At 34.8% G+C, this 12,183-nt stretch overlaps 1 protein-coding gene across 30 annotated transcripts in view; it reads left to right on the plus strand.

Annotated features, from left to right (window-relative positions):
- Positions 1 to 12,183, plus strand: part of KCNMA1 (potassium calcium-activated channel subfamily M alpha 1) — a 475,240-nt gene that overhangs the window by 211,819 nt on the left and 251,238 nt on the right. For all 30 annotated transcript variants that reach the window (XM_067000555.1, XM_067000548.1, XM_067000549.1 and 27 more), the window contains exon 3: positions 5,179 to 5,240. In XM_067000555.1, the coding sequence (XP_066856656.1) occupies positions 5,179 to 5,240 (62 nt within the window). The remainder of the gene's footprint in view (positions 1 to 5,178; positions 5,241 to 12,183) is intronic.

Here is a 12,183-nt window from a genome sequence, read left to right on the forward strand (position 1 = left end):
TGTTGTAAGATAACAAAATAAGAACTTTTCCACCCTCTACAAAGCATAAAATGTTTTATTTTTTCACAAATACCCCCCCTCCCCTCCCCAATATAATGAGGACCATATACTCTCTAGGGCCTCTGTAAACCTAGTGTTAAATAAAAGGTAATGGATGTCACATGAGATATTTCCATTCATTAGCTCTAAGACAAATCCAGTTCAGTCATCTTAGGGAAAAAAATAAAATTCAAAGAAGATGAAATATGTGTATCACACTACAAGTTTTCTACCCTGATGACATGAAAGAGAAAAGGGCTGTATTTCAGGAGCAGGGAAATAGTAAAAATGACTCTTTATGGGCAGAGATTGACAAGTTTGCCCTCGGGCACCCTCCAAGTAGATGGCTGAATGGCTTCTACTGCCTGCCTACTGCATAGCATATATGGGAGATCTCATCCTGCCTCTGAGATATTGAAATAACCTATCTTGAAACAAATGCATAGCAAGAAGCACAAAATATATGTCTTAAGTTCTTCAAAGACATCAAGTTCAACATATTATGTTCCCCCTCCACCCCAGAAACCTCTGTGCTGGTACGTTTACCATTGATATGCATTTACTTAAAAGATGTTCTTTTGATGTTCTCAATCTAGAATGCCAATAGTGTAATGTATGATCTTGAGTTGGAAAGCAAGGGATATATTTCATCTACTTTATCTATGTGTGTGTATAGATGTGTGTGTGTATGTAAATAGATATGTTTTAATTTAGTATTCAGAATACCAGAAAGTTTATTCATAGGAATAGTTCATAGAAACCATTAGAAAGAAAAAAGAACAGAGGAGTACAGAGTATGGGAACATGGAGAAAGAAGCCAATTTTAATTATTGTATGGTTTACTTTGTATAAGTCTTTATCAGAGACATGTCTATCAGTAATGTTTAGACCTATAGCACATTTGCTATATATAGGAAGAATTGGCAGGGAGAAGGAAAGGGAGAAGCAAACAGTGCTGTTTGAAGTATTTTACTTGGTTCCATATACAACCTGGAGGAAACATATGCAGTGAGATTGTAAATAATGAAGCTAGGATTTAGCTAGTGCAACAAATACCTTGAAAACTGTTGATATTTCTGGCTTATTTTTGATGTCAGATAGGTGTTTCTAAATTCTGTGTATGCAAATAATACTTCCTTCAAGATGAATTCATAGCTTTAGTGGGATTGTTATTCGACTGAAGTGCTACGTGTGGATATACACATCAAAATGTAATTCAAGGAGAACATCTCTGGTATTAACACTTCATTAGTAATTTAAAGGAACATAGACTGCTGTATAAGAGTACATAAGAAGTCCGGATTTGTGATATGATGTTTTTGATGCATTCATTGCAGGGTTGATGTGGAAAAAATGTTTCTACTCTAGAATCTTTACACTACTCATTACTGTGTATGTAATAATTATAACTCTTCTTTCTAATGTGAACAGCCTTTCCATTTTTCCATGCTTCTTCAGTAATGCCAGGACATGAGTTCAATGCAGTTGTAGAAGAAACAGTGCCACCCCTTGGATTATCATTATTATCCATCTGTTACATAGGTCTGGCTCTGGAAGGTGTGCCGAGCCCCTTTGGGGTTATCATGGCTTCATCCTAATAGTATTTGCTCAATGCCTATACTATCCCTGCAGCTTTGCTATGTTACTCTATTTTTATAAAATGTCATTTTTTTTCCCCCCTTTTTCCCCTTTTATTTCCTGTGACTGTTCTTAGTGTGGATGCATGAAGTATCTCAAAAGAATAGTCAAAGATCTTCTGGGGCATCTTACCAGAATTGGAGAGAGCAAAATCCTTTTTACAGTTTTCTTTAAGTGGATTTTTTTCTGGAGTTTGTCTGGGTTCTGCTTCAAAAAGGCAGTGTATACTTTTGTTGAACTCTGGATTTTCCTTAATTTTATTTTTAATGAAAAAAATAAGGATATGTAGCAACTATTCCATGTTTATTCTCCCTTTCTTTTAATCAGACTGATATTTATTTTTAACTCAATGCTAAATGCTTAGTCAGTGTAGCTGCTAGCATATGATTTCGCATTTCTCAATCTTAAACAAACAGTAATTTATTATAAATTAAAAGATTCTTTCCTTCCAGAGAGAAGCTATAATAGATGTGTAACAATTGCAGTGCTGTGCCAAATGCACTGGAATAATAAACAGAGCCAGCAAGCTTCTCCCCATGGCCTAGTTAACATGGCAGTAATTCACATACATATATGCTATTTCACTCCCTTAGTTTCTAGTTTCTGTGGGTTTGGGGTATCAATCTGTCTAGATTTATACCTCTCTTCAAACATAATAAGTTCTCAAAAATAGATGTTGGCTCCCATGGAAAATCTTGCAAGGACTCAAATCTGAATTTAGACCTAAACTCAAAAATTGTCTCCCTGGATCTAAATAACCAGGTTACATTCAGCGTTTTTAGGTGGGAATACAGCTAAATAAACCTTGCATTTGAGACTCTATCAAATTGATTTATTTATCATGGAAGGGCATTAATTTTATTTTTATTTTAATATACCTTTAAAATGATTGATTCAGGCCCTTCTTTTTCCTCACACTTAGCATATTTGTGTTGAGCTCGATAACTCTGTCACTTAAGCAAATGAAAAGTGTGTTTCTCTGCTGGCAGGATGATAATGGAGTTTAAGATTCCATTTTCTTCTAATTCCCTTTCCGTGATTTTTGGGGACATTATGAATAGTAATGCCAGGTATGTGCATCGGGGTAGTAGAAGAGGAAGCAAGACTTGACTTAAAGTCAGGTGTATACTACAACAGGGGAACGGTGTAGTTGTTTTGTCATATCTCACTGGAGTAGCATGGGAATCAAGCGTCTTACAAAATTTAGATATTTGCATTTTAATGGAAGTTATATGAATTCTCATAGAACATTTAAATTCTTTAAGCATCTTGGAAGATCTTACCCAGGACTTATTTAACTTGATTTAAGCACCACAGTGATGATTATTGAGAGACTGGATATGATGAAAATGCAAGACTGGTATACAGTTATGCTGGTTTCATTACAGAGGTATCCTTTGGCTAGGAGGCAGTGACTGAATATTGTGACCTAAGACAAGTGAACAAGAAAATCAAAATCCATCTTTACTTTTGTACTTTGCAGAACTTGAAAGAATGAGAAGAGTAAGTCAGCTTCTTTCCTATTATGACAGCTTCAGAAAAAGGTGTTTTAACTTATATTTATTAAGAATTTTTCTATTTTTGAAAGTGTCTCGCTCTTTCAAAAATATGTTATTTAAATCTTTTCATCTCTAAAATGAAAATAAAAATACTTTTCTCTGGAATCCACGTGAAAAATAATCTCAAAACATAGAATACTATGTTGTGATTACTTAGCAAAAAAGAAAGATCTGCACAGAAAGCAAGCAAAACTGTAGCTGATGTCCTTTGACTGGGGAAAAAAAAAGTTAGCTTAATCATTATAATGAAATTTGTAGCTGGAAGAGAATTTCATTCCAAATCCTTCTAATATTTGGAGCGGAGGTGTTAGTGAATCATGGCTGGTTCAAGGATCTAGTGAGATAGTCTTTGGGAACTGATTTCTCTGTTCATTAGCCAAATGCAGTTCTAATAATTTCCAGTGCCAGCTTCTAGATCTGAAGCCTATATTGAATGAACAAATTTTTTTTTCATTGTCCATCTGTTCCTTGAACAGTTGCGATTGTCAAGAAAAGTAGCAATAGTGGTGGTAGTACACATTAGTGGTGATATTCATACAGATGAATAAATCTGTTTAGTCAGAACTCGACTGACATTGCTAGTTTATTTCACAAATATGGTTGTTTACATGATGTGGTTTTTAGCCATTTCTGACCTAAGAAGTTGTATTTTAACTGGGACTGTGAGGAGCTGCATGTCCCCTTAGTAGTACTCTGGTCTATCTGGTCTTGAACTACCAATGCTCTGGGTTTATTTTAAGGGATGTTACTTCTAAGCAGCTACTTGAGAAGTACCTGTCAGAAGACTCAAGAACATTCTGTTTTGATTCTGTAGGCCAGTAGATCAGATAAGAGTTGCAGGAGACATAATTTTTCATCTGTTTTGTATCTTCACTGTAGCAGACGGTATTTTTTTTTCTGATTTCTTCCAATAAAATCATATTCTATCATACGAAAAAAAGCTTATTGGATCCATGTTTTAAAATTCCAAATTACCCAGGGGATGGCATTGTTCAAGAGAATAAGCCTATCATTACCATATCAGACATCTAAGTTACAATGGGTACAGAAACTATTGTGTAGTTGATGATTTTTCAAGACAAAATTAGAATGCAGAAACTTCAGTTATGCTGTCCTGTGTAGATGCAGACCCACTTTGGGTAGGATGTGAAACTAAATGTTCCCAAAGTGCTAGAGCCAGTAGAATAGACAAATAGACTTTATGTTTGGGGGGGGGGGGGGGGGGGGGGGGGAAGTTAGATGTGATTAGTCCAGCTTCTGATGTACTAGGCAGAAGAGCAATTTCTACACAGCTAATAAGGGCTAGATGCCATACGTAACAAAATACATTTGTTCAAAAAATTCAACAGATTTAAAAGGGGAAAAATTGCCCTGGGTGTGTATCCTTTGTATACAAGCTGCATCAAGCTATTATTTTTTAATATGTTTGGAAGTTAACTGGTGTTTTAGTGGACAAGAGTGCAAAGTAAATACATATTTTTACACAGCCTTATACATAACCGGTGGATTTCAAAATCACGTTTATAAATGGAAATTCAGCATAATCTGTCATTGCTCTTGGTTTACCTACCATTGAGCAGATGCTTTTTACTGTAGTCCTGAAAGACAGTTCTTTTAAACGTATACTGCAACTTTAATGGCATACAATGGGATTGCTGGCTATTCGAAATTTAAGATTCTAAGTTAGCAGAGGTTAGGATTTAAGACCTAATTGTCTACTGGATTGCCCTGCTCTGAGATTCGATGTGTTTGTGGCTCTTTTTCAATGCAAGAAAGCATTCTGTGATAATATATACTGTTTGAAATTCAAGGAGTAACAACCTTAATAGAGCAAATGACAGATGAAATAAAAAGAATACTATTTTATGATTTTTATTGTGTGTAGAAGAATAAATGTTTCACTTTAACACTGTTAATAATCACTCCTACTTTTCTTTTGTAGGTTGTCTTAGTCTTCGCTCTTAGTATTGGTGCTCTTGTAATATACTTCATAGATTCATCAAAGTGAGTATTCTAGAACATTTTCCTTTCTCTTCTTTCCTACTGCAATTATACATCTTTGAATTGCTCCATTAATCTACTTCAACTCTGTGTTTGATTTCATTGCCTGAGTGTGAAGAACTTTATAATGGTGCATGGTCTACCAAATAACTCAAAGATGGGAAAAATATCCAATATTAACTGGATTGAATGTGATGCCATTGGATCTGTAGGAGGCGTAGGCAGAAAAACAGTACTTCTGTGTGTTGAGTTTATACATACTGTTGCAAAATTGTTTTTTATCTTTATTGGGCATATGTAAAATCTTTCAAAATCAAGACCAGGATAATAAATATCCACCAAAGAGGAAGAATATGCGCCAAAAACTTAGTTTGCAGGAGGAAAAAACAAAAAAAGTGTTTCAGGAGACTGACAGGAACACTTCTGAAAACAACAAAAAATTCTGAATGAAGTAGACAGTATGAGCATTATATCTCACATATCTGTTCAGATTTCCAGCTCCTGCATTTGACAGATATCTCCCAAGATAAGGTAGGCCATTAAAATCAGCAAAACATATCAATATTTTTTAATTTATCAAATTTAAATTATTTTTAAATTGTCACACACCAACATTATCATAAGAGTACTGTCTTTTGGCCAGGCAACAGAAAGTTTAATCCTGACCTATTAAGGTGTGTAATGATTTGGTACAAAACAGCATAACTAGGAATATCCTTCATTCAGTCCCATTCATAGTCCACCTTTGTTTTCTTGTTAAGCTGGATGCTGGCACTGGTGGAAGAAGCAAATCAGTAGCCCAACTCAGAAGAAACCATAGTTAGTAAAACATTATTCTCTTAAATTTAATTGTTTTGGGAGGATGATATAATGAAATGTCAGTAGCATTTCAAAGCTTTTGAACTGTACATTTACTGCTTTTTTTTTCTTTTTTCTTTTTTTTTTTTCTGAATGAGTTTTAGGGTTACCTTTACTCTAACAGTTAAGGTACTTTGCTGGAGTTGCTCATATGAGCCTGCCTAGCTGTCGGTAGTAACAGTGGGGGCAATGTGATACAATCCCTACATGACCCAGAAAATCAGATGTTTCACTTCTGCTTTTTGTACTTTCTGATATCTAGGCAGGTTGTAGCACCAGCAAAAGGTGGTCTTGAATATATGAATGTCAGCAATATGTTGAGTGAGTCAAGTCATACCTTTGTAGTCTAGATGTGCCAAGTAAATTAAGGCAGAGATTTTCTTTGTGGAGACGAATGAAGTGGTGAGAAAACTCAAGGTCTATGCTTCTTCCTCCTTAAATAGAGTGTTCTCAATTTTAGCAACCTATTCCTTTAATATGTCACCACTGAAGCACATAAGGTGGTGCTTTTCTGAAGATCTTTTTCAAGCACAACGGTAAAACTTCTTGGTGCCCAACACGTCCAAGTCAAAGGCGTCAAACAGAATAAGATCTGCTTCCACTCATTTCAATTTCAGACCAAAAAAACAGATACTTATTTCTCAGAACAATTGTCTGTTGTGATAGTGATTGTTTATATAATGACTTTCAGGCACTGTATTCTAGAAACCTTTGTTTAATTTTCTTCCTCAAGGACAGCAAAGCTGACAAAATAGGAGATGCTTCTGGGGTGCTTAAGCTTTCTGTGCGCTACCTAAACCATGTACTGCTACTAGCTTATTAGCTGCTTTTTCAGTGGGGTTAAAAAAATGTTTTAACTGTACATTTCTGTAAGCTTTCAGCCAATGTTTAACACCCAACTGCAGTTTAAATTCAGCGACCTCAAGTTAATATATTACACTTACAGACTTTTCCTGTTGTTTTTCCTCCTCTTCTCTTACCTTGCTTTCTTCCCACACACTCTTTTTTTTTTAATGTTCATTAGTTGTTTAAATCAGGTTAGAAGCTCCCCAGATATTTCCCTGAAGTGAAAAATTTTGCTTCATTTTGTATTAACAGTTTACTTGACTTGTACTGCAGCAATGTAGAATGAAATGTGGTAGTTATATATCGGTCTATTTAAGGTCCTAAGTGTATGATTAAGTAATTCCTTTTAGGATCTGGTCAAACAGGAAATGGGGAAGGGATGAAGGTGGTTTGAGAGGAAGACCATGATAAAACAGCTGGACAAGTGGAAACTGTCTTGGCGTGTAGAGACAAACAGGGTCTAGTTTGCACACTGGACAGTGATATATACCATTGCGAGATTTTTCTTGAAGATGCATTCTATAGCTGTTGTATTCAACCTGTGCCATGGACACTTAGCTGTCATTTGAGCTAACACCTAGAGTGACAAAAATCATGTCTTCAATACAGAGTTGAAAAGTAAGCATTTGTCCAGAACAAAAAGCTGGATTTATTCATCCTAATCTACCAGTAGTTTTGTAGACACAATGGACAGCTATGTACTTGAAGGGATCCTACATGACTTCATACACAACAGGCCTCAAGAAAATGGGCACAGCTTTTACCACCACTTTCTTGGGTGGTGAGGGAAGGAGAGAAAGGAGACCCCACTCAGTTCTGTCAGTCAAGGACTTGTCATGATTCATTCTAGTGAAAGGCACTGAGGAATTCTGTAAGGTCAATATTGAAGATACTACTCATTGTTCCCTCTGCTACAGTCATGGTGTAGGGAAGGTGACTGCAGGTAAAACAAATGACATCACAGCTGAAAGGAGTGTAAATTCAATGCCTTTACTTCTTACGTGCTGCCAGCTTCAGTCATTGTCTCTTAGTACCACAAGTTATATATAGAATATTTTTGCGTGCTAGCAACTAATGGAAGATTATAGTCATTAAAGTGGAAAATCATTGAGCAGAGAAATGACTATTTTAGCATTCCTACCAATTAAATCCAATCACATCCCAGTAGGAAATGTTTCACCTATTACTAAGTACTAGCCTCCTTCATTCTTTTATTTATAGCATTACATTCATAAAAAAACTGCTTCCTTGGACAATGGCATTTTTCAATACCGGGAATAGTTAAACATGAAAATTTTGCCAAAGATATATTGTCAATATCATCCACAAAATTATTTTATTTTTGGGGTAACAACCAAAACATTACATTTTTATTTTTAGAGATTGGTTCACTTTAATGTCTGTCTTTCATTTTTAGTTTGAATAAAAGACCATTCAAAGAAAAAGTCATAAGCAGTTACTCAGGAGAGTTTTGATTAAGAAAGTGATCTACTTTAGTACATAATAGCATCATATATCCTAATAATGGTTCTTTCCTGGTTCATGTTTCCTTTAAAACTTTTCATGATTTAATTCTTCAAGGTAAGAAAACAATGGAATCATCCTTCATTTTAAAGAAGAAAATCTGACTTGTTGTACACTCTTTAGATGGTTCTCTAGAGTCTGTTGACTGTGCTCCTGTAGAGCAGAGAGCCTGATGTCTGCCATTACTTTTTCATTTTCCATGCCTTTTATATGTAGTTTTCAAAACTTTCTTCCTGTGTCCAGTTCTGTTTTGCTGTTTTTAAAATATGTTTTAACAAATGTACTTGGAAGTACTTCTCTGAGTTTTGTTGACATCAACAGTGAAGGTGAATTGCCTATTTTTGTTTGTCATCCCGACCTCTGCATTTCATACTGCACTAGTGACTTGAATAGAGTAGAAAATAACATTTGCTTGCTATTACCATCTTTAGGCATCATCAGTAAAAGCACTTGCAAAGACTTCTCAATTTTCTCCTGAACTGGTAACTCAGGGCTCCCTGTTTTCTCTTTCTTGCAATGGTGGTAGTAAGGAAACTGTTTGTGATGTGAATATCCTTTTCTCTGATTCTGTTTTCTCTTCTGGGATGCAAGGCAATGTCGTATGCAACCATAGATATGAGCTGTGCTTTTCAGGCACAGAAATTCAATACTTCTGCAAAAAAGCTTGCCTTCTAATGACAAGCTATGCCTGCACTGTCTCTTGAAGTCTACCTCGTTTATTGGAATTCCTTCCTGAAAAACTGGAATCATGCAGAAGTAATAGAACCGAAAAATGGCAAGGTGAAAACCTAAGTCTCACAACTTGCTCTGTTCTACTCACCGGAGTTTTTCGGTTTATTATTTTTAGGAGTTGTTTGTATTTTCAAAGGCATTAGTGTAGTCATTATTAAATAGCTTTTTTTTTCCAGTACTGTCCCACATATTATACTTAATTAGAATTGTACATAAACATACCATCTGGCAATGAGTGTAAAACAGCTGGATCTAAGAATAACAGTGCCATTGTGAATATGAAGATGTACACACAAGCATATAGGATCATGCTGAGCCCTGAGCTTGTTCTTAACTGCTGCTCCTCTTAATAAGACAGCTTTATTTCTTTTTAAACATGGGAAGGAAAAAAAAAACACTCTAATTTTTTGTTCTACTTTTCTTTGTATATTTTAGAAGGTTTTGGAAGTACTTGCTCCTTTTGCATATTGATTGTGTAAAAGCCCATTTGTGTAGGTCAGATATCCAGGGAACCTGAATACTGTCCAAATGTAAAACTACCACACTTGTCTTAACTACACTGTAAGGAAAATGCTCTTATCACAGCTTAATTTTAAAACAACTGTGTTTTTTTTTGTATATGAACTATGTTCTTTCCACAAATGTGTCTATTCTAGACTTTCCTTAAAATTTACCAAGTTTCAAAACTATCAAAACATCTTACATGTCTTCATCTCTGAACCCTTTTCATCAATTGTTTCTCAAGAAAGAGAATGAAAATATGTACTTTTAGTCACCACAAATTCAGGCTTGATTGATGCTGGTCATTCTATGCTCTGTGGGATTGAGCAAGCTTGACATATTTGGGATTGTATTGCTTAAGAATTAATCCTTGAAGAGTATGTAAGAATGTTATTTAAAACACAGTTTTAATTGACTAGATGAACTATCTTTAGGGCTCTCTTCAAGGAAGTAGTTTATTGAGGTAGTGTTCTTTGACAATGAGTCACAAAGTTTATTTCAAACATTAATCAAATAATTTTATACGGAAAAAGAAAACATTTACTTTTAAAGTTACTTTGTCACGTCTGCTGCTTAACTGCTGACATTCTGTTTAGTGCATCATTATCCATTCTTCAGTATAGTTTTTATTAGGTATATATAAAAAAAAAAAGTAGATGCATATATATTTGGCTGCCTAAAAATGCACTGTTAATGACACACCAGTTGTATTCTTGTGTTAGGTTCTATATGTAGATGAGTTTTAGAAGGTGTTGTCATTCCATCCTTGAGCTTCAGTGTCTCCTGGGGTGTCTTGCAGTTATATTTTGGCTAGTTTTTATTATTTAGAGTGAAGCAAGTCTTTGTTACCTACTTGCTTAATAACAGTATTATCTGGAAAACAAGCCATCAGAGACGCTATGCTAGAAATCACTTGCCAAAAACAATGCAAGATGAGAAGTCGGGTTTTCTAGGATTCACGTTGCACCTTTTGTTATTGTATGGGAAAAGATTAGGAAGCATGCATTCTAGAAATAAATATTCTTAGGAATTTACTCAATGACTGCACAAAGAGAAATTATTAGCAAAGCAACTACATTTTCTTGGAATGTTTTACTAGCAGAACTAATTTTGTTTTTCTATGTCAATTTTTTTTTCAAGTCCTTATAAATTCAGTTATGCTGTGGGAATATTTGAGGATAAATTGTGATTGTGTATGATGTTTGGCTTGCCATTGTTTGCTATTGTTGCCATTTTGTCTTGTGAAAGACATTTAATTTAGTGCAATAACGTGTTCTGTAGAAATAAGACAAGCCTGATGAAGATTATATATTTAATTTTAGCATGGATGCAGTTTGTCACTGCCCAAGAGGATTCAAATTTTTCTTATTTGTTTAGGCTGTATATATAGATCTATAAATAGGCATATATATAAACTTTATAGATACATCTGAGAAATGAATTTTAACTGAATAGGTAGTAAATCTGTTCAAATGCCAAAAATAAAATATTTTTAGATATCAATCTTATACTTTCATTACAGATCAGTCAGCTTTTCCACATCATCTGGACTAATCAGCAGAACATTTTGGTAACTTCCTCAGTTTCATGACCCTTAGGAGGAAAAAAAAAACCACAATTGAAATCTCTACTGTAACTCAGAAAATACAATAGTTACATCTGAATTTCAGGTGAATCCTAGTGGCCTGACTTATAATAATTAAGATGTTAAAGATTCTCAGAAAAGCAGCTCTCCCAGTAAATTCAATTTTTTGATCTGATCTTATTTAACAAAAAATAGACTAATACATGTTGTTATAAGCTTCAGCTTAGAGTTTGCATATTTTGTTTCATGACACATGAATAGAGACGAAGCTGACTTTAAATTCTGGGATCTGGTTCAAGAAAATGTTGTTAGATTATATTTATCATTGCTCAAGTTGCTAAAATTACCGTGGTCTGTGTCTTCGCAAGTAGATTAAAACAGTATTATTCCCTTCATAAGGATAATTTGTTGTAAATAATACAGTCTCATACAGACTGTCCAAATCTCCCATGGTATCCTGCAGCCAGTCTCCTTCTCAATTTTGATTTTTTTCTTCATCTAAGTTTTCTTAATACTGCAGCAGCTTCCATGAGTTGCTTTGAGATGATAAATTTTGTCTAATGCTGAAGTAAATCAAGGTGAATTTCTTTTAACCACCTTTCATCAACAAAAAAAAAAGGGGGGGGGTGGAGAAATAAAGTGGGGTTAATTCTTAAAAACATGTGTTAGTTTTGTTTACTGCTCAGTAGTTAAACTGAGCGATAGGTTTTATTTTTGGAAATACAGAAACTCTAGGTTAAATGTTTAAATGAAGCTCTCTTGGGTCATTACTTTCAAATCACTTTTTTTTTTTTACTGTTGTAACAGAAACTTCACGTCAGCTGTTTCTACTGATGATTCTTGGCAAGTGATAATGCATGGTCTGTAAGGACTCAATACCCTTTAAACTCATACAGCATT

The sequence above is a fragment of the Anser cygnoides genome, chromosome 7 (assembly GCF_040182565.1).
Source record: "Anser cygnoides isolate HZ-2024a breed goose chromosome 7, Taihu_goose_T2T_genome, whole genome shotgun sequence".
In the NCBI taxonomy this organism is placed as follows: Eukaryota; Metazoa; Chordata; class Aves; order Anseriformes; family Anatidae; genus Anser; species Anser cygnoides.